At 54.1% G+C, this 20,000-nt stretch overlaps 1 protein-coding gene across 1 annotated transcript in view; it reads left to right on the top strand.

Moving 5' to 3' along the window:
* The window catches only part of LOC138793342 (transient receptor potential cation channel subfamily M member 2-like), a 236,701-nt gene that overhangs the window by 162,279 nt on the left and 54,422 nt on the right, over nt 1-20,000 (top strand). Inside the window, exons 19-26 of the mRNA XM_069971872.1 lie at nt 264-382; nt 464-599; nt 671-842; nt 910-1,090; nt 6,749-6,930; nt 10,291-10,423; nt 17,114-17,201; nt 19,987-20,000. The exon at nt 19,987-20,000 is cut by the window's right edge and continues 68 nt beyond it. Of these exons, the coding sequence (XP_069827973.1) occupies nt 264-382; nt 464-599; nt 671-842; nt 910-1,090; nt 6,749-6,930; nt 10,291-10,423; nt 17,114-17,201; nt 19,987-20,000 (1,025 nt within the window). The remainder of the gene's footprint in view (nt 1-263; nt 383-463; nt 600-670; nt 843-909; nt 1,091-6,748; nt 6,931-10,290; nt 10,424-17,113; nt 17,202-19,986) is intronic.

Genomic DNA, 20,000 nt, shown 5'->3' with positions numbered 1-20,000 from the left:
TTTCTCTCGCTCTCTTTCTCTCGCTCTCTTTCTCTCGCTCTCTTTCTCTCGCTCTCCTTCTCTCTCTCTTTCTTTCTCTCTCTCTTTCTTTCTCTCTCTCTTTCTTTCTCTCGCTCTCTTTCTCTCGCTCTCTTTCTCTCGCTCTCTTTCTCTCGCTTCTTTCTCTCGCTCTCTTTCTCTCGCTCTCTTTCTCTCGCTCTCTTTCTCTCGCTCTCTTTCTTTCTCTTTCCACAGCCGGAGGTCAGGATTTCTCTGTTTTACAGCTGATTTATGATCCGGACCATCATGGATTCGTCCTATCATCCGTCCAGTACATCTCATCGTTCTGGAACCAGGTGGACACGGCGGCCCTGGGACTCTTCATTGTGGGGTTGATCTGCAGGTGAGGGGGTGGTGAGGCTCACTCAGTGGGGCCCTTAGGTGGATAACACTTCCTCCAGGATGACACTCTGTCCCCCGTTAGGTTGGTCAGGGCAGACACAGTCTACTTGGGTCGCGTCTTCCTGTCTCTGGATTTCATGATCTTCTGCATTCGCTTCATGCACATCTTCACCGTCAGCAGAGTCCTAGGACCCAAGATCATCATTCTCCGTCGTATGGTGAGTGGTCTGTGGAGGTTCCTGATGTCCACATGATGTCCCGTATTTCATGGCCTTGTTGTCTTCCACAGGTGAAGGATATCTTCTTCTTCCTCTTCCTCTTGGCCATTTGGATCGTATCTTATGGAGTGGCCCTACAGGCCATCACCACCATCAATGAAGACCGGCTGTACTGGATCTTTCGGAACGTGGTCTATGGCCCCTACCTCACTCTCTTTGGTCAGATGCCGTCTATCGTGGATGGTAAGTGAGCTGACACACAAATGGGACCACCCCGGCACACCGCTCACTCATGGAACTTTACTTTCAGGTTTGAACCTTGACCTAACAAAATGTTCTGTGAATGGTACCAACCCCAGCCAGCCAAAATGTGCGTACAACGATGGCAACGGCAATGCCCTGTTCCCGGAGTGGCTGACCATCATCCTGCTCTGCTTGTATCTCCTGCTGGCAAACATTCTTCTGCTCAACCTCCTCATTGCCATGTTCAGGTAGGAGCAGCGTGGCCTCTAGGGGGCAGTAGTCTCTGTAAGAGGAAGATGGTGAGGAGGAACATCACATCCAGGGGCGTAGCTAGGGGTTCAGTCTAGGGGGGGCGAGCAAGTCTGAGTGGGCCCCCAACCGATTATGTTACCCAAATCCTACTCTGAGGCTTCTCCCTCTCACTGCTCCTCCTCCTATACTATCCTACTCTGAGGCTCCTCCCTCTCACTGCTCCTCCCCCTATACTATCCTACTCTGAGGCTCCTACCTCTCACTGCTCCTCCCCCTATACTATCCTACTCTGAGGCTTTTCCCTCTCACTGCTCCTCCCCCTATACTATCCTACTCTGAGGTTCCTCCCGCTCACTGCTCCTCCCCCTATACTATCCTTCTCTGAGGCTCCTCCCTCTCACTGCTCCTCCCCCTATACTATCCTTCTCTGAGGCTCCTTCCTCTCACTGCTCCTCCCCCTATACTATCCTACTCTGAGGCTTCTCCCTCTCACTGCTCCTCCCCCTATACTATCCTACTCTGAGGCTCCTCCCTCTCACTGCTCCTCCCCCTATACTATCCTACTCTGAGGCTCCTCCCTCTCACTGCTCCTCCCCCTATACTATCCTACTCTGAGGCTTCTCCCTCTCACTGCTCCTCCCCCTTATAGTATCCTTCTCTGAGGCTCCTCCCTCTCACTGCTCCTCCCCCTATACTATCCTACTCTGAGGCTCCTTCCTCTCACTGCTCCTCCCCCTATACTATCCTACTCTGAGGCTTCTCCCTCTCACTGCTCCTCCCCCTATACTATCCTACTCTGAGGCTCCTCCCTCTCACTGCTCCTCCCCCTATACTATCCTTCTCTGAGGCTCCTTCCTCTCACTGCTCCTCCCCCTATACTATCCTACTCTGAGGCTTCTCCCCCTCACTGCTCCTCCCCCTATACTATCCTACTCTGAGGCTCCTCCCTCTCACTGCTCCTCCCCCTATACTATCCTACTCTGAGACTCCTCCCTCTCACTGCTCCTCCCCCTATACTATCCTACTCTGAGGCTTCTCCCTCTCACTGCTCCTCCCCCTATACTATCCTACTCTGAGGCTCCTCCCTCTCACTGCTCTTCCCCCTATACTATCCTTCTCTGAGGCTCCTTCCTCTCACTGCTCCTCCCCCTATACTATCCTACTCTGAGGCTCCTCCCTCTCACTGCTCCTCCCCCTATACTATCCTACTCTGAGGCTCCTTCCTCTCACTGCTCCTCCCCCTATACTATCCTACTCTGAGGCTTCTCCCTCTCACTGCTCCTCCCCCTATACTATCCTTCTCTGAGGCTCCTTCCTCTCACTGCTCCTCCCCCTATACTATCCTTCTCTGAGGCTCCTTCCTCTCACTGCTCCTCCCCCTATACTATCCTACTCTGAGGCTCCTCCCTCTCACTGCTCCTCCCCCTATACTATCCTACTCTGAGGCTTCTCCCTCTCACTGCTCCTCCTCCTATACTATCCTACTCTGAGGCTCCTCCCTCTCACTGCTCCTCCCCCTATACTATCCTACTCTGAGGCTCCTCCCTCTCACTGCTCCTCCCCCTATACTATCCTACTCTGAGGCTTTTCCCTCTCACTGCTCCTCCCCCTTATAGTATCCTTCTCTGAGGCTCCTCCCTCTCACTGCTCCTCCCCCTATACTATCCTACTCTGAGGCTCCTCCCTCTCACTGCTCTTCCCCCTATACTATCCTACTCTGAGGCTTCTCCCTCACTGCTCCTCCCCCTTATAGTATCCTTCTCTGAGGCTCCTCCCTCTCACTGCTCCTCCCCCTATACTATTCTACTCTGAGGCTCCTCCCTCTCACTGCTCTTCCCCCCTATACTATCCTACTCTGAGGCTCCTCCCTCTCACTGCTCTTCCCCCCTTATAGTATCCTTCTCTGAGGCTCCTTCCTCTCACTGCTCCTCCCCCTATACTATTCTACTCTGAGGCTCCTCCCTCTCACTGCTCTTCCCCCCTATACTATCCTACTCTGAGGCTCCTCCCTCTCACTGCTCTTCCCCCCTTATAGTATCCTTCTCTGAGGCTCCTTCCTCTCACTGCTCCTCCCCCTATACTATCCTTCTCTGAGGCTCCTTCCTCTCACTGCTCCTCCCCCTATACTATCCTACTCTGAGGCTCATCCCTCTCACTGCTCTTCCCCCTTATACTATCCTTCTCTGAGGCTCCTCCCTCTCACTGCTCCTCCCCTTATACTATCCTACTCTGAGGCTCCTCCCTCTCATTGCTCCTCCCCTTATACTATCCTTCTCTGAGGCTCCTCCCTCTCACTGCTCCTCCCCCTATACTATCCTTCTCTGAGGCTTTTCCCTCTCACTGCTCCTCCCCCTATACTATCCTTCTCTGAGGCTCCTCCCTCTCACTGCTCCTCCCCTTATACTATCCTTCTCTGAGGCTCCTCCCTCACTGCTCCTCCCCTTATACTATCCTACTCTGAGGATTCTCCCTCTCACTGCTCCTCCCCCTATACTATCCTTCTCTGAGGTTCCTCCCTCTCACTGCTCCTCCCCCTATACTATCCTTCTCTGAGGCTCCTCCCTCTCACTGCTCCTCCCCCTATACTATCCTACTCTGAGGCTTTTCCCTCTCACTGCTCCTCCCCCTATACTATCCTACTCTGAGGCTCCTCCCTCTCACTGCTCCTCCCCCTATACTATCCTACTCTGAGGCTCCTCCCTCTCACTGCTCCTCCCCCTATACTATCCTACTCTGAGGCTTCTCCCTCTCACTGCTCCTCCCCCTTATAGTATCCTTCTCTGAGGCTCCTCCCTCTCACTGCTCCTCCCCCTATACTATCCTACTCTGAGGCTCCTTCCTCTCACTGCTCCTCCCCCTATACTATCCTACTCTGAGGCTCCTTCCTCTCACTGCTCCTCCCCCTATACTATCCTACTCTGAGGCTTCTCCCTCTCACTGCTCCTCCCCATATACTATCCTACTCTGAGGCTCCTCCCTCTCACTGCTCCTCCCCCTATACTATCCTTCTCTGAGGCTCCTTCCTCTCACTGCTCCTCCCCCTATACTATCCTACTCTGAGGCTTCTCCCCCTCACTGCTCCTCCCCCTATACTATCCTACTCTGAGGCTCCTCCCTCTCACTGCTCCTCCCCCTATACTATCCTTCTCTGAGGCTCCTTCCTCTCACTGCTCCTCCCCCTATACTATCCTTCTCTGAGGCTCCTTCCTGTCACTGCTCCTCCCCCTATACTATCCTACTCTGAAGCTCCTCCCTCTCACTGCTCCTCCCCCTATACTATCCTACTCTGAGGCTCCTTCCTCTCACTGCTCCTCCCCCTATACTATCCTACTCTGAGGCTTCTCCCTCTCACTGCTCCTCCCCCTATACTATCCTTCTCTGAGGCTCCTTCCTCTCACTGCTCCTCCCCCTATACTATCCTTCTCTGAGGCTCCTTCCTCTCACTGCTCCTCCCCCTATACTATCCTACTCTGAGGCTCCTCCCTCTCACTGCTCCTCCCCCTATACTATCCTACTCTGAGGCTCCTCCCTCTCACTGCTCCTCCCCCTATACTATCCTACTCTGAGGCTTTTCCCTCTCACTGCTCCTCCCCCTATACTATCCTTTTCTGAGGCTCCTCCCTCTCACTGCTCCTTCCCCTATAGTATCCTTCTCTGAGGCTCCTCCCTCTCACTGCTCCTCCCCCTTATACTATCCTTCTCTGAGGCTCCTCCCTCTCACTGCTCCTCCCCCTATACTATCCTACTCTGAGGCTTTTCCCTCTCACTGCTCCTCCCCCTATACTATCCTACTCTGAGGCTCCTCCCTCTCACTGCTCCTCCCCCTATACTATCCTACTCTGAGGCTCCTCCCTCTCACTGCTCTTCCCCCCTTATAGTATCCTTCTCTGAGGCTCCTCCCTCTCACTGCTCCTCCCCCTATACTATCCTACTCTGAGGCTCCTCCCTCTCACTGCTCTTCCCCCTATACTATCCTACTCTGAGGCTTCTCCCTCACTGCTCCTCCCCCTTATAGTATCCTTCTCTGAGGCTCCTCCCTCTCACTGCTCCTCCCCCTATACTATTCTACTCTGAGGCTCCTCCCTCTCACTGCTCTTCCCCCCTATACTATCCTACTCTGAGGCTCCTCACTCTCACTGCTCTTCCCCCCTATACTATCCTACTCTGAGGTTCCTCCCTCTCACTGCTCCTCCCCCTATACTATCCTTCTCTGAGGCTCCTTCCTCTCACTGCTCCTCCCCCTATACTATTCTACTCTGAGGCTCCTCCCTCTCACTGCTCTTCCCCCCTATACTATCCTACTCTGAGGCTCCTCCCTCTCACTGCTCTTCCCCCCTTATAGTATCCTTCTCTGAGGCTCCTTCCTCTCACTGCTCCTCCCCCTATACTATCCTTCTCTGAGGCTCCTTCCTCTCACTGCTCCTCCCCCTATACTATCCTACTCTGAGGCTCCTCCCTCTCACTGCTCTTCCCCCTTATACTATCCTTCTCTGAGGCTCCTCCCTCTCACTGCTCCTCCCCTTATACTATCCTACTCTGAGGCTCCTCCCTCTCACTGCTCCTCCCCCTTATAGTATCCTTCTCTGAGGCTCCTCCCTCTCACTGCTCCTCCCCCTATACTATCCTTCTCTGAGGCTTTTCCCTCTCACTGCTCCTCCCCCTATACTATCCTTCTCTGAGGCTCCTCCCTCTCACTGCTCCTCCCCCTATACTATCCTACTCTGAGGCTCTTCCCTCTCACTGCTCTTCCCCCTATACTATCCTACTCTGAGGCTTCTCCCTCACTGCTCCTCCCCCTTATAGTATCCTTCTCTGAGGCTCCTCCCTCTCACTGCTCCTCCCCCTATACTATTCTACTCTGAGGCTCCTCCCTCTCACTGCTCTTCCCCCCTATACTATCCTACTCTGAGGCTCCTCCCTCTCACTGCTCTTCCCCCCCTTATAGTATCCTTCTCTGAGGCTCCTTCCTGTCACTGCTCCTCCCCCTATACTATCCTACTCTGAGGCTCCTCCCTCTCACTGCTCCTCCCCCTATACTATCCTTCTCTGAGGCTCCTTCCTCTCACTGCTCCTCCCCCTATACTATCCTACTCTGAGGCTTCTCCCTCTCACTGCTCCTCCCCCTTATAGTATCCTTCTCTGAGGCTCCTCCCTCTCATTGCTCCTCCCCTATAAAAGCCTACTCTGAGGCTCCTCCCTCTCACTGCTCCTCCCCCTATAATATCCTTCTCTGAGGCTCCTCCCTCTCATTGCTCCTCCCCTATAAAAGCCTACTCTGAGGCTCATCCCTCTCACTGCTTCTCCCCCTATTGTATTCTTCTCTGAGGCTCCTCCCTCTCACTGCTCCTCCCCCTATAGTATCTCTGAGGCTCCTCCCCCTATATTATCTGTGTTGAGGCTCCTCCCTCTCACTGCTCCTCCCCCTATAGTATCTCTGAGGCTCCTCCCTCTCATTGCTCCTCCCCCTATAGTATCTGTCTTGAGGCTCCTCCCTCACTGCTCCTCCCCCTATAGTATCTCTTAGGCTCCTCCCCCTATTGTTTCTCTGAGGCTCCTCCCTCTCACTGCTCCTCCGCCTATAGTATCCTTCTGAGGCTCCTCCCCGTGTAGTATTCGTCTGAGGCTCCTCCCTCTTACTGCTCCTCCCCCTATAGTTACACCTTCGCGGAGATAGAGAGTCACACGGATGAAGTCTGGAAGTTCATGCGCTTCAGTCTGATAAAGGAATATAATGAACGGCCGACGGCTCCGCCCCCGCTCATCCTCTTCAGCCACATCTACATCTTCCTGAGACACGTGATCTGCAGGCACTCCGACCCCGGATACAAAGTGCTGAGTGAGTGACCGTCAGGTGACCCCGATCATGGGGTCCCTCCGAACCCAGATACAGCATACATACTGCTCCACCTGTAGTAACCCAACAGTGTACAATTCATACTGCTCCACCTGTAGTAACCCAACAGTGTACAATTCATACCGCTCCACCTGTAGTAAGCCAACAGTGTACAATTCATACTGCTCCACCTGTAGTAACCCGAGACTGCAGAATACATACTGCTCCACCTGTATAACCCAACAGTGTACAATTCATACCGCTCCACCTGTAGTAACCCAACAGTGTACAATTCATACTGCTCCACCTGTAGTAACCCAACAGTGTACAATTCATACTGCTCCACCTGTAGTAACCCGAGACTGCAGAAATACTTACTGCTCCACCTGTATAACCCAACACTGCAGAATACATACTGCTCCACCTGTAGTAACCCAAGACTGCAGAATACATACTGCTCCACCTGTATAACCCAACACTGCAGAATACATACTGCTCCACCTGTAGTAACCCGAGACTGCAGAATACATACTGCTCCACCTGTATAACCAAACACTGCAGAATACATACTGCTCCACCTGTATAACCAAACACTGCAGAATACATACTGCTCCACCTGTATAACCAAACACTGCAGAATACATACTGCTCCACCTGTAGTAACCCAACAGTGTATAATTCATACTGCTCCACCTGTAGTAACCCGACAGTGTACAATTCATACTGCTCCACCTGTAGTAACCCGAGACTGCAGAATACTTACTGCTCCACCTGTAGTAACCCGAGACTGCAGAAATACTTACTGCTCCACCTGTATAACCCAACACTGCAGAATACATACTGCTCCACCTGTAGTAACCCGAGACTGCAGAATACATACTGCTCCACCTGTAGTAACCCGAGACTGCAGAATACATACTGCTCCACCTGTAGTAACCCGAGACTGCAGAATACATACTGCTCCACCTGTATAACCCAACACTGCAGAATACATACTGCTCCACCTGTATAACCAAACACTGCAGAATACATACTGCTCCACCTGTATAACCAAACACTGCAGAATACATACTGCTCCACCTGTAGTAACCCGACAGTGTACAATTCATACTGCTCCACCTGTAGTAACCCGAGACTGCAGAATACTTACTGCTCCACCTGTAGTAACCCGAGACTGCAGAAATACTTACTGCTCCACCTGTATAACCCAACACTGCAGAATACATACTGCTCCACCTGTATAACCCAACACTGCAGAATACATACTGCTCCACCTGTATAACCCAACACTGCAGAATACATACTGCTCCACCTGTATAACCCAACAGTGTACAATTCATACTGCTCCACCTGTAGTAACCCGAGACTGCAGAATACATACTGCTCCACCTGTAGTAACCCAACACTGCAGAATACATACTGCTCCACCTGTAGTAACCTGACACTGCAGAATACATACTGCTCCACCTGTAGTAACCAGAGACTGCAGAATACATACTTCTCCACCTGTAGTAACCCAACACTGCAGAATACATACTGCTCCACCTGTATAACCCAACACTGCAGAATACATACTTCTCCACCTGTAGTAACCAGACACTGCAGAATACATACTGCTCCACCTGTAGTAACCCAACAGTGTACAATTCATACTGCTCCACCTGTAGTAACCCGAGACTGCAGAATACATACTGCTCCACCTGTAGTAACCCGAGACTGCAGAATACATACTGCTCCACCTGTAGTAACCCAACAGTGTACAATTCATACTGCTCCACCTGTAGTAACCCAACACTGCAGAATACATACTGCTCCACCTGTAGTAACCCAACACTGCAGAATACATACTGCTCCACCTGTATAACCCAACAGTGTATAATTCATACTGCTCCACCTGTATAACCCAACAGTGTATAATTCATACTGCTCCACCTGTAGTAACCCGACAGTGTACAATTCATACTGCTCCACCTGTAGTAAGCCAACAGTGTACAATTCATACTGCTCCACCTGTAGTAACCCGAGACTGCAGAATACATACTGCTCCACCTGTATAACCCAACAGTGTATAATTCATACTGCTCCACCTGTAGTAACCCGAGACTGCAGAATACATACTGCTCCACCTGTATAACCCAACAGTGTATAATTCATACTGCTCCACCTGTAGTAACCCGAGACTGCAGAATACATACTGCTCCACCTGTAGTAACCCGAGACTGCAGAAAACATACTGCTCCACCTGTAGTAACCCAACAGTGTACAATTCATACTGCTCCACCTGTAGTAACCCGAGACTGCAGAAATACATACTGCTCCACCTGTAGTAACCCAACAGTGTACAATTCATACTGCTCCACCTGTAGTAACCCGACACTGCAGAATACATACTTCTCCACCTGTAGTAACCCGACACTGCAGAATACATACTGCTCCACCTGTAGTAACCCGAGACTGCAGAATACATACTGCTCCACCTGTAGTAACCCGAGACTGCAGAATACATACTGCTCCACCTGTAGTAACCCAACAGTGTACAATTCATACTGCTCCACCTGTAGTAACCCAACACTGCAGAATACATACTGCTCCACCTGTAGTAACCCAACACTGCAGAATACATACTGCTCCACCTGTATAACCCAACACTGCAGAATACATACTGCTCCACCTGTAGTAACCCAACAGTGTATAATTCATACTGCTCCACCTGTAGTAACCCAACAGTGTACAATTCATACTGCTCCACCTGTATAACCCAACACTGCATAATACATACTGCTCCACCTGTATAACCCAACAGTGTATAATTCATACTGCTCCACCTGTAGTAACCCAACAGTGTACAATTCATACTGCTCCACCTGTATAACCCAACAGTGTACAATTCATACTGCTCCACCTGTAGTAACCCAACACTGCAGAATACATACTGCTCCACCTGTAGTAACCCAACACTGCAGAATACATACTGCTCCACCTGTAGTAACCCAACACTGCAGAATACATACTGCTCCACCTGTAGTAACCCAACACTGCAGAATACATACTGCTCCACCTGTATAACCCAACACTGCAGAATACATACTGCTCCACCTGTATAACCCAACACTGCAGAATACATACTGCTCCACCTGTATAACCCAACACTGCAGAATACATACTGCTCCACCTGTATAACCCAACACTGCAGAATACATACTGCTCCACCTGTAGTAACCCAACACTGCAGAATACATACTGCTCCACCTGTAGTAGCCTAACACTGCAGTGCTGGTGACTTCGGGGGTGTCTGGTGTGTAATATATGTTGGTCGGGTGAGGGCTGGTCCAGGAGCTGAGGGTGACTCTCTGACTCTTGCAGGGCGTCTCCTGGAGGAGGGTCAGGAGTCCTCGCTGCTCTCCTGGGAGTCCTACATGAGGGACAATTATCAGCAGATGAAGCAGCAGCAAGATGGAGAAAGCCAGGAGCAGCTGGTGAAGGAGACGGCGCTCAGGTGAGGACCGCCCGAATATCACCGTATCCTCCTGTATAACACCGTATCCTCCTGTATAACACCGTATCCTCCTGTATAACACTGTATCCACCCGCACATCCCTGTATAACACCGTATCCTCCTGTATAACACCGTATCCACCCGCACATCTCTGTATGACACCGTATCCACCTGTATAACACCGTATCCACCCGCACATCCCTGTATAACACCATATCCACCCGCACATCCCTGTATAACACCGTATCCACCCGCACATCCCTGTATAACACCGTATCCTCCTGTATAACACCGTATCCACCCGCACATCTCTGTATGACACCGTATCCACCCGCACATCCCTGTATAACACCGTATACACCCGCACATCCCTGTATAACACTGTATCCTCCTGTATAACACCGTATCCTCCTGTATAACACCGTATCCACCCGCACATCCCTGTATAACACCGTATCCACCCGCACATCCCTGTATAACATCGTATCCACCCGCACATCCCTGTATAACACCGTATCCACCCGCACATCCCTGTATAACACCGTATCCTCCTGTATAACACCGTATCCACCCGCACATCTCTGTATGACACCGTATCCACCCGCACATCCCTGTATAACACCGTATACACCCGCACATCCCTGTATAACACTGTATCCTCCTGTATAACACCGTATCCTCCTGTATAACACCGTATCCACCCGCACATCCCTGTATAACACCGTATCCTCCTGTATAACACCGTATCCACCCGCACATCCCTGTATAACACCGTATCCACCCGCACATCCCTGTATAACACCGTATCCTCCTGTATAACACCGTATCCACCCGCACATCCCTGTATAACACCGTATCCTCCTGTATAACACCGTATCCACCCGCACATCCCTGTATAACACCGTATCCACCCGCACATCCCTGTATAACATCGTATCCACCCGCACATCCCTGTATAACACCGTATCCTCCTGTATAACACCGTATCCTCCTGTATGACACCGTATCCACCCGCACATCCCTGTATAACACCGTATCCACCCGCACATCCCTGTATAACACCGTATCCACCCGCACATCCCTGTATAACACCGTATCCACCCGCACATCCCTGTATGACACCGTATCCTCCTGTATAACACCGTATCCTCCTGTATAACACCGTATCCACCCGCACTACCCTGTATAACACCGTATCCTCCTGTATAACACCGTATCCACCTGTATAACACCGTATCCACCCGCACAACCCTGTATAACACCGTATCCACCCGCACATCCCTGTATAACACCGTATCCTCCTGTATAACACCGTATCCACCCGCACAACCCTGTATAACACCGTATCCACCTGTATGACACCGTATCCACCCGCACATCCCTGTATGACACCGTATCCACCCGCACATCCCTGTATAACACCGTATCCTCCTGTATAACACCGTATCCACCCGCACTACCCTGTATAACACCGTATCCTCCTGTATAACACCGTATCCACCTGTATAACACCGTATCCACCCGCACATCCCTGTATAACACCGTATCCTCCTGTATAACACCATATCCACCCGCACAACCCTGTATGACACCGTATCCACCCGCACATCCCTGTATAACACCGTATCCTCCTGTATAACACCATATCCACCCGCACAACCCTGTATGACACCGTATCCACCCGCACATCCCTGTATAACACCGTATCCACCCGCACATCCCTGTATAACACCGTATCCACCCGCACATCCCTGTATGACACCGTATCCACCCGCACATCCCTGTATAACACCGTATCCACCCGCACATCCCTGTATAACACCGTATCCACCCGCACATCCCTGTATAACACCGTATCCTCCTGTATAACACCGTATCCACCCGCACATCCCTGTATAACACCGTATCCACCCGCACATCCCTGTATAACACCGTATCCACCCGCACATCCCTGTATAACATCGTATCCACCCACACATCCCTGTATAACACCGTATCCTCCTGTATGACACCGTATCCACCCGCACATCCCTGTATAACACCATATACACCCGCACATCCCTGTATAACACCGTATACACCCGCACATCCCTGTATAACACCGTATACACCCACACAACCCTGTATAACACCATATACACCCGCACATCCCTGTATAACACCGTATACACCCGCACATCCCTGTATAACACCGTATCCTCCTGTATAACACCGTATCCACCCGCACATCCCTGTATAACATCGTATCCTCCTGTATAACATCGTATCCACCCGCACATCCCTGTATAACACCGTATCCTCCTGTATAACACCGTATCCACCCGCACATCCCTGTATAACATCGTATCCACCCGCACATCCCTGTATGATACCGTATCCACCCGCACATCCCTGTATAACACCATATACACCCACACAACCCTGTATAACACTATATACACCCACACAACCCTGTATAACACTATATACACCCACACATCCCTGTATAACACCGTATCCTCCTGTATAACACCGTATCCACCCGCACATCCCTGTTTAACACCGTATACACCCACACATCCCTGTATAACACCGTATCCTCCTGTATAACACCGTATACACCCGCACATCCCTGTATAACACCGTATACACCCGCACATCCCTGTATAACACCGTATCCTCCTGTATAACACCGTATCCACCCGCACTACCCTGTATAACACCGTATCCTCCTGTATAACACCGTATCCACCCGCACATCCCTGTATAACACCGTATCCACCCGCACATCCCTGTATAACACCGTATCCACCCGCACATCCCTGTATAACACCGTATACACCCGCACATCCCTGTATAACACCGTATCCTCCTGTATAACACCGTATCCACCCGCACAACCCTGTATAACACCGTATCCACCCGCACATCCCTGTATAACACCGTATCCTCCTGTATAACACCGTATCTACCCGCACTACCCTGTATAACACCGTATCCTCCTGTATAACACCGTATCCACCTGTATAACACCGTATCCACCCGCACATCCCTGTATAACACCGTATCCACCCGCACATCCCTGTATAACACCGTATCCTCCTGTATAACACCGTATCCACCCGCACATCCCTGTATGACACCGTATCCACCCGCACATCCCTGTATAACACCGTATCCTCCTGTATAACACCGTATCTACCCGCACTACCCTGTATAACACCGTATCCTCCTGTATAACACCGTATCCACCCGCACATCCCTGTATAACACCGTATCCTCCTGTATAACACCGTATCTACCCGCACTACCCTGTATAACACCGTATCCTCCTGTATAACACCGTATCCACCTGTATAACACCGTATCCACCCGCACATCCCTGTATAACACCGTATCCACCCGCACATCCCTGTATAACACCGTATCCTCCTGTATAACACCGTATCCACCCGCACATCCCTGTATAACACCGTATCCACCCGCACATCCCTGTATAACATTGTATCCACCCGCACATCCCTGTATAACACCGTATCCACCCGCACATCCCTGTATAACACCGTATCCACCCGCACATCCCTGTATAACACCGTATCCACCCGCACATCCCTGTATTACACCGTATCCACCCGCACATCCCTGTATGATACCGTATCCACCCGCACATCCCTGTATAACACCGTATCCACCCGCACATCCCTGTATAACACCGTATCCTCCTGTATAACACCGTATCCACCCGCACATCCCTGTATAACACCGTATCCACCCGCACATCCCTGTATAACACCGTATCCACCCGCACATCCCTGTATAACACCGTATCCACCCGCACATCCCTGTATAACACCGTATCCACCCGCACATCCCTGTATAACACCGTATCCACCCGCACATCCCTGTATTACACCGTATCCACCCGCACATCCCTGTATGATACCGTATCCACCCGCACATCCCTGTATAACACCGTATCCTCCTGTATGACACCGTATCCACCCGCACATCCGGACCTTATTATGTTGTCACCTGCTGCCAGGGGAAGAGAAGACAGAGCGCCCCCTTTCTGCACCACTGCCTGGAGGAGACGGGGACTGCCCTGTATGTTTTAGGTAGGGCCCGCGTGTGGAGGGGGTGGAGACAAAGTTGTGGAGGCGGAGCCTCATGTGTGTGTGGGGGGGTTAGGGTGTTATCTACTAGTCCCTGAAAAGTATACAGTACTCCACCCCCACTCCATGTACTGTCCAGGCCCTAGTGAGCAGTATACAGGGGGGGTCCTGATACAGTACCCCACCCCCACTCCATGTACTGTCCAGGCCCTAGTGAGCAGTATACAGGGGGGGGGGGGTCCTGATACAGTACCCCACCCCCACTCCATGTACTGTCCAGGGCCTAGTGAGCAGTATACAGGGGGGTCCAGTACCCCACCCCCACTCCATGTACTGTCCAGGGCCTAGTGAGCAGTATACAGGGGGGGGGGGGGGGTCCTGATACAGTACCCCACCCCCACTCCATGTACTGTCCAGGCCCTAGTGAGCAGTATACAGGGGGGGGGGTCCAGTACCCCACCCCCACTCCATGTACTGTCCAGGGCCTAGTGAGCAGTATACAGGGGGGTCCTGATACAGTACCCCACCCCCACTCCATGTACTGTCCAGGCCCTAGTGAGCAGTATACAGGGGGGGGGGGTCCTGATACAGTACCCCACCCCCACTCCATGTACTGTCCAGGCCCTAGTGAGCAGTATACAGGGGGGGGGGGGGGGGGTCCTGATACAGTACCCCACCCCCACTCCATGTACTGTCCAGGCCCTAGTGAGCAGTATAGAGGGGGGTCCAGTACCCCACCCCCACTCCATGTACTGTCCAGGGCCTAGTGAGCAGTATACAGAGGGGTCCTGATACAGTACCCCACCCCCACTCCATGTACTGTCCAGGGCCTAGTGAGCAGTATACAGGGGGGTCCAGTACCCCACCCCCACTCCATGTACTGTCCAGGGCCTAGTGAGCAGTATACAGGGGGGGGGGTCCTGATACAGTACCCCACCCCCACTCCATGTACTGTCCAGGCCCTAGTGAGCAGTATACAGAGGGGTCCTGATACAGTACCCCACCCCCACTCCATGTACTGTCCAGGCCCTAGTGAGCAGTATACAGGGGGGGGGGGTCCTGATACAGTACCCCACCCCCACTCCATGTACTGTCCAGGGCCTAGTGAGCAGTATACAGGGGGGGGGGGTCCAGTACCCCACCCCCACTCCATGTACTGTCCAGGGCCTAGTGAGCAGTATACAGGGGGGGGGTCCTGATACAGTACCCCACCCCCACTCCATGTACTGTCCAGGGCCTAGTGAGCAGTATACAGGGGGGGGGGGGGAGGGGGTCCTGATACAGTACCCCACCCCCACTCCATGTACTGTCCAGGCCCTAGTGAGCAGTATACAGGGGGGGGGGGGGTCCTGATACAGTACCCCACCCCCACTCCATGTACTGTCCAGGCCCTAGTGAGCAGTATACAGGGGGGTCCTGATACAGTACCCCACCCCCACTCCCATGTACTGTCCAGGGCCTAGTGAGCAGTATACAGGGGGGTCCTGATATAGTACCCCACCCCCACTCCATGTACTGTCCAGGCCCTAGTGAGCAGTATACAGGGGGGTGCTGATACAGTACCCCACCCCCACTCCATGTACTGTCCAGGCCCTAGTGAGCAGTATACAGGGTGGGGGGGTCCTGATACAGTACCCCACCCCCACTCCATGTACTGTCCAGGGCCTAGTGAGCAGTATACAGGGGGGGGGGGGGGGGGGGGGTCCTGATATAGTACCCCACCCCCACTCCATGTACTGTCCAGGGCCTAGTGAGCAGTATACAGGGGGGTCCTGATATAGTACCCCACCCCCACTCCATGTACTGTCCAGGCCCTAGTGAGCAGTATACAGGGGGGTGCTGATACAGTACCCCACCCCCACTCCATGTACTGTCCCAAGGTTGCGGTGTGTTTGCTGTGCAGGTGGCGGATAGTCAGACTCCTTGTTTTACTACTGGCAAATGTGCAGCAGGTGATACAGATGAGAGGTACTGATCCAGGTCCAATAAATACACGGACACGGCAGCAGATCTGTGGGATAAGTGCTGAGTGGGATGTAGTGGAGAGGAGGAGGGTAAGAGTCTCAACCCAATTAGTAATGTGCTCTGCCAGGAGGTTGAAGTATATAGAATAATGAGACAACCTGTGCCTAAGTATTGACCATTGCTTTCAGTCTTCACACCACCTTATGCACACTAGCATTGGCTGAACCGTACTAATAGGTGACACAGGCCCCAGACCTTGTTACCTGGAATAAGCAGAGTGCTGAGGGTTTCCTGGCTGACACGGGAACTGCAAGATGGAGTTCATAGACTTTTACAGTAACTTTGCTCCACCCGGATCAGTTCCTTGCTCTGTAGATCTGTTGTGGATACTGTCATGCTCTGTTACTTCTCCTGGTCCTCGGCGTGGGTTGAGGTTGTCTCTGGCTTGTCCTCCTAGGAGGAGTTTCCTAACAGTGCATAGTACTTCGGAGGGTCACTTGCAAAGAAGTTGGTAACAGGGTGCTGTCTTGTGTCCTTCCCATACGGGGTACTCACTGAATACATGGGCTGCAGGTATATACAGTGTTATACAGAGGTCCCAAAGTAAGGCTGCCATCTTGTCTCCACCCCGTAGCGTCTCCACCATGATGCGGCTATTTAAAGTGGAGAAGGGCAGCATGAGCCAACACCTGGAGAACCGGCTGACCGTCCTGGAGGAGCAGGTAACAAGTATCCCTCCTCTCCTGACATCCTCTGTACTGCTGTGACCTCTCCTATAGTATCAGCCCCCTCCTCTCCTGACATCCTCTGTGCTGCTGTGACCTCCCCTATAAGATCAGCCCCCTCCTCTCCTGACATCCTCTGTACTGCTGTGACCTCTCCTATAGTATCAGCCGCCTCCTCTCCTGACATCCTCTGTACTGCTGTGACCTCTCCTATAAGATCAGCCCCCTCCTCTCCTGACATCCTCTGTGCTGCTGTGACCTCCCCTATAAGATCAGCACCCTCCTCTCCTGACATCCTCTGTGCTGCTGTGACCCCTCCTATAGTATCAGCCCCCTCCTCTCCTGACATCCTCTGTGCTGCTGGGACCTCTCCTATAGGATTAGCACCCTCCTCTCCTGACATCCTCTGTGCTGCTGTGACCTCTCCTATTAGATCAGCCCCCTCCTCTCCTGACATCCTCTGTGCTGCTGTGACCTCCCCTATAGATCAGCACCCTCTTCTCCTGACATCCTCTGTGCTGCTGTGACCTCCCCTATAGATCAGCACCCTCTTCTCCTGACATCCTCTGTACTGCTGTGACCTCTCCTATAGTATCAGCCGCCTCCTCTCCTGACATCCTCTGTACTGCTGTGACCTCTCCTATAAGATCAGCCCCCTCCTCTCCTGACATCCTCTGTGCTGCTGTGACCTCCCCTATAAGATCAGCACCCTCCTCTCCTGACATCCTCTGTGCTGCTGTGACCCCTCCTATAGTATCAGCCCCCTCCTCTCCTGACATCCTCTGTGCTGCTGGGACCTCTCCTATAGGATTAGCACCCTCCTCTCCTGACATCCTCTGTGCTGCTGTGACCTCTCCTATTAGATCAGCCCCCTCCTCTCCTGACATCCTCTGTGCTGCTGTGACCTCCCCTATAGATCAGCACCCTCTTCTCCTGACATCCTCTGTGCTGCTGTGACCTCCCCTATAGATCAGCACCCTCCTCTCCTGACATCCTCTGTGCTGCTGTGACCTCCCCTATAGATCAGCACCCTCCTCTCCTGACATCCTCTGTGCTGCTGGTGACCGCTCTCTCTGTATTAGAGATGTCTCTCCTCTCCTGACATCCTCTGTGCTGCTGGTAACCGCTCTCTCGCGCGCCCTAGCTCTCTCTCGCGCGCCCTCGCTCTCTCTCGCGCGCCCTCGCTCTCTCTCGCGCGCCCTCGCTCTCTCTCGCGCGCCCTCGCTCTCTCTCGCGCGCCCTCGCTCTCTCTCGCGCGCCCTCGCTCTCTCTCGCGCGCCCTCGCTCTCTCTCGCGCGCCCTCGCTCTCTCTCGCGCGCCCTCGCTCTCTCTCGCGCGCCCACGCTCTCTCTCGCGCGCCCTCGCTCTCTCTCGCGCGCCCTCGCTCTCTCTCGCGCGCCCTCGCTCTCTCTCGCGCGCCCTCGCTCTCTCTCGCGCGCCCTCGCTCTCTCTCGCGCGCCCTCGCTCTCTCTCGCGCGCCCTCGCTCTCTCTCGCGCGCCCTCGCTCTCTCTCGCGCGCCCTCGCTCTCTCTCGCGCGCCCTCGCTCTCTCTCGCGCGCCCTCGCTCGCCCTCGCGCGCCCTCGCTCGCCCTCGCTCTCTCTCGCTCGCCCTCGCTCTCTCTCGCGCGCCCTCGTCTCTCTCTCTCGCTCGCCCTCGTCTCTCTCGCTCGCCCTCGCTCTCTCTCGCGCGCCCTCGCTCTCTCTCGCGCGCCCTCGCTCTCTCTCGCGCGCCCTCGCTCTCTCTCGCGCGCCCTCGCTCTCTCTCGCGCGCCCTCGCTCTCTCTCGCGCGCCCTCGCTCTCTCTCGCGCGCCCTCGCTCTCTCTCGCGCGCCCTCGCTCTCTCTCGCGCGCCCTCGCTCTCTCTCGCGCGCCCTCGCTCTCTCTCGCGCGCCCTCGCTCTCTCTCGCGCGCCCTCGCTCTCTCTCGCGCGCCCTCGCTCTCTCTCGCGCGCCCTCGCTCTCTCTCGCGCGCCCTCGCTCTCTCTCGCGCGCCCTCGCTCTCTCTCGCGCGCCCTCGCTCTCTCTCGCGCGCCCTCGCTCTCTCTCGCGCGCCCTCGCTCTCTCTCGCGCGCCCTCGCTCTCTCTCGCGCGCCCTCGCTCTCTCTCGCGCGCCCTCGCTCTCTCTCGCGCGCCCTCGCTCTCTCTCGCGCGCCCTCGCTCTCTCTCGCGCGCCCTCGCTCTCTCTCGCGCGCCCTCGCTCTCTCTCGCGCGCCCTCGCTCTCTCTCGCGCGCCCTCGCTCTCTCTCGCGCGCCCTCGCTCTCTCTCGCGCGCCCTCGCTCTCTCTCGCGCGCCCCTCGCTCTCTCTCGCGCGCCCCTCGCTCTCTCTCGCGCGCCCTCGCTCTCTCTCGCGCGCCCTCGCTCTCTCTCGCGCGCCCTCGCTCTCTCTCGCGCGCCCTCGCTCTCTCTCGCGCGCCCCTCGCTCTCTCTCGCGCGCCCTCGCTCTCTCTCGCGCGCCCTCGCTCTCTCTCGCGCGCCCTCGCTCTCTCTCGCGCGCCCTCGCTCTCTCTCGCGCGCCCTCGCTCTCTCTCGCGCGCCCTCGCTCTCTCTCGCGCGCCCTCGCTCTCTCTCGCGCGCCCTCGCTCTCTCTCGCGCGCCCCTCGCTCTCTCTCGCGCGCCCTCGCTCTCTCTCGCGCGCCCTCGCTCTCTCTCGCGCGCCCTCGCTCTCTCTCGCGCGCCCTCGCTCTCTCTCGCGCGCCCTCGCTCTCTCGCTCTCAGATGTCTCACTCCTCTCCTGACATCCTCTGTGCTGCTGGTGACCGCTCTCTCTCTCTCTCTATTACAGATGTCTCGGTCGTC

The sequence above is a fragment of the Dendropsophus ebraccatus genome, chromosome 5, assembly GCF_027789765.1.
Source record: "Dendropsophus ebraccatus isolate aDenEbr1 chromosome 5, aDenEbr1.pat, whole genome shotgun sequence".
NCBI classification, from domain to species: Eukaryota; Metazoa; Chordata; class Amphibia; order Anura; family Hylidae; genus Dendropsophus; species Dendropsophus ebraccatus.
This window is presented reverse-complemented; position numbering and strand designations above follow the sequence as displayed.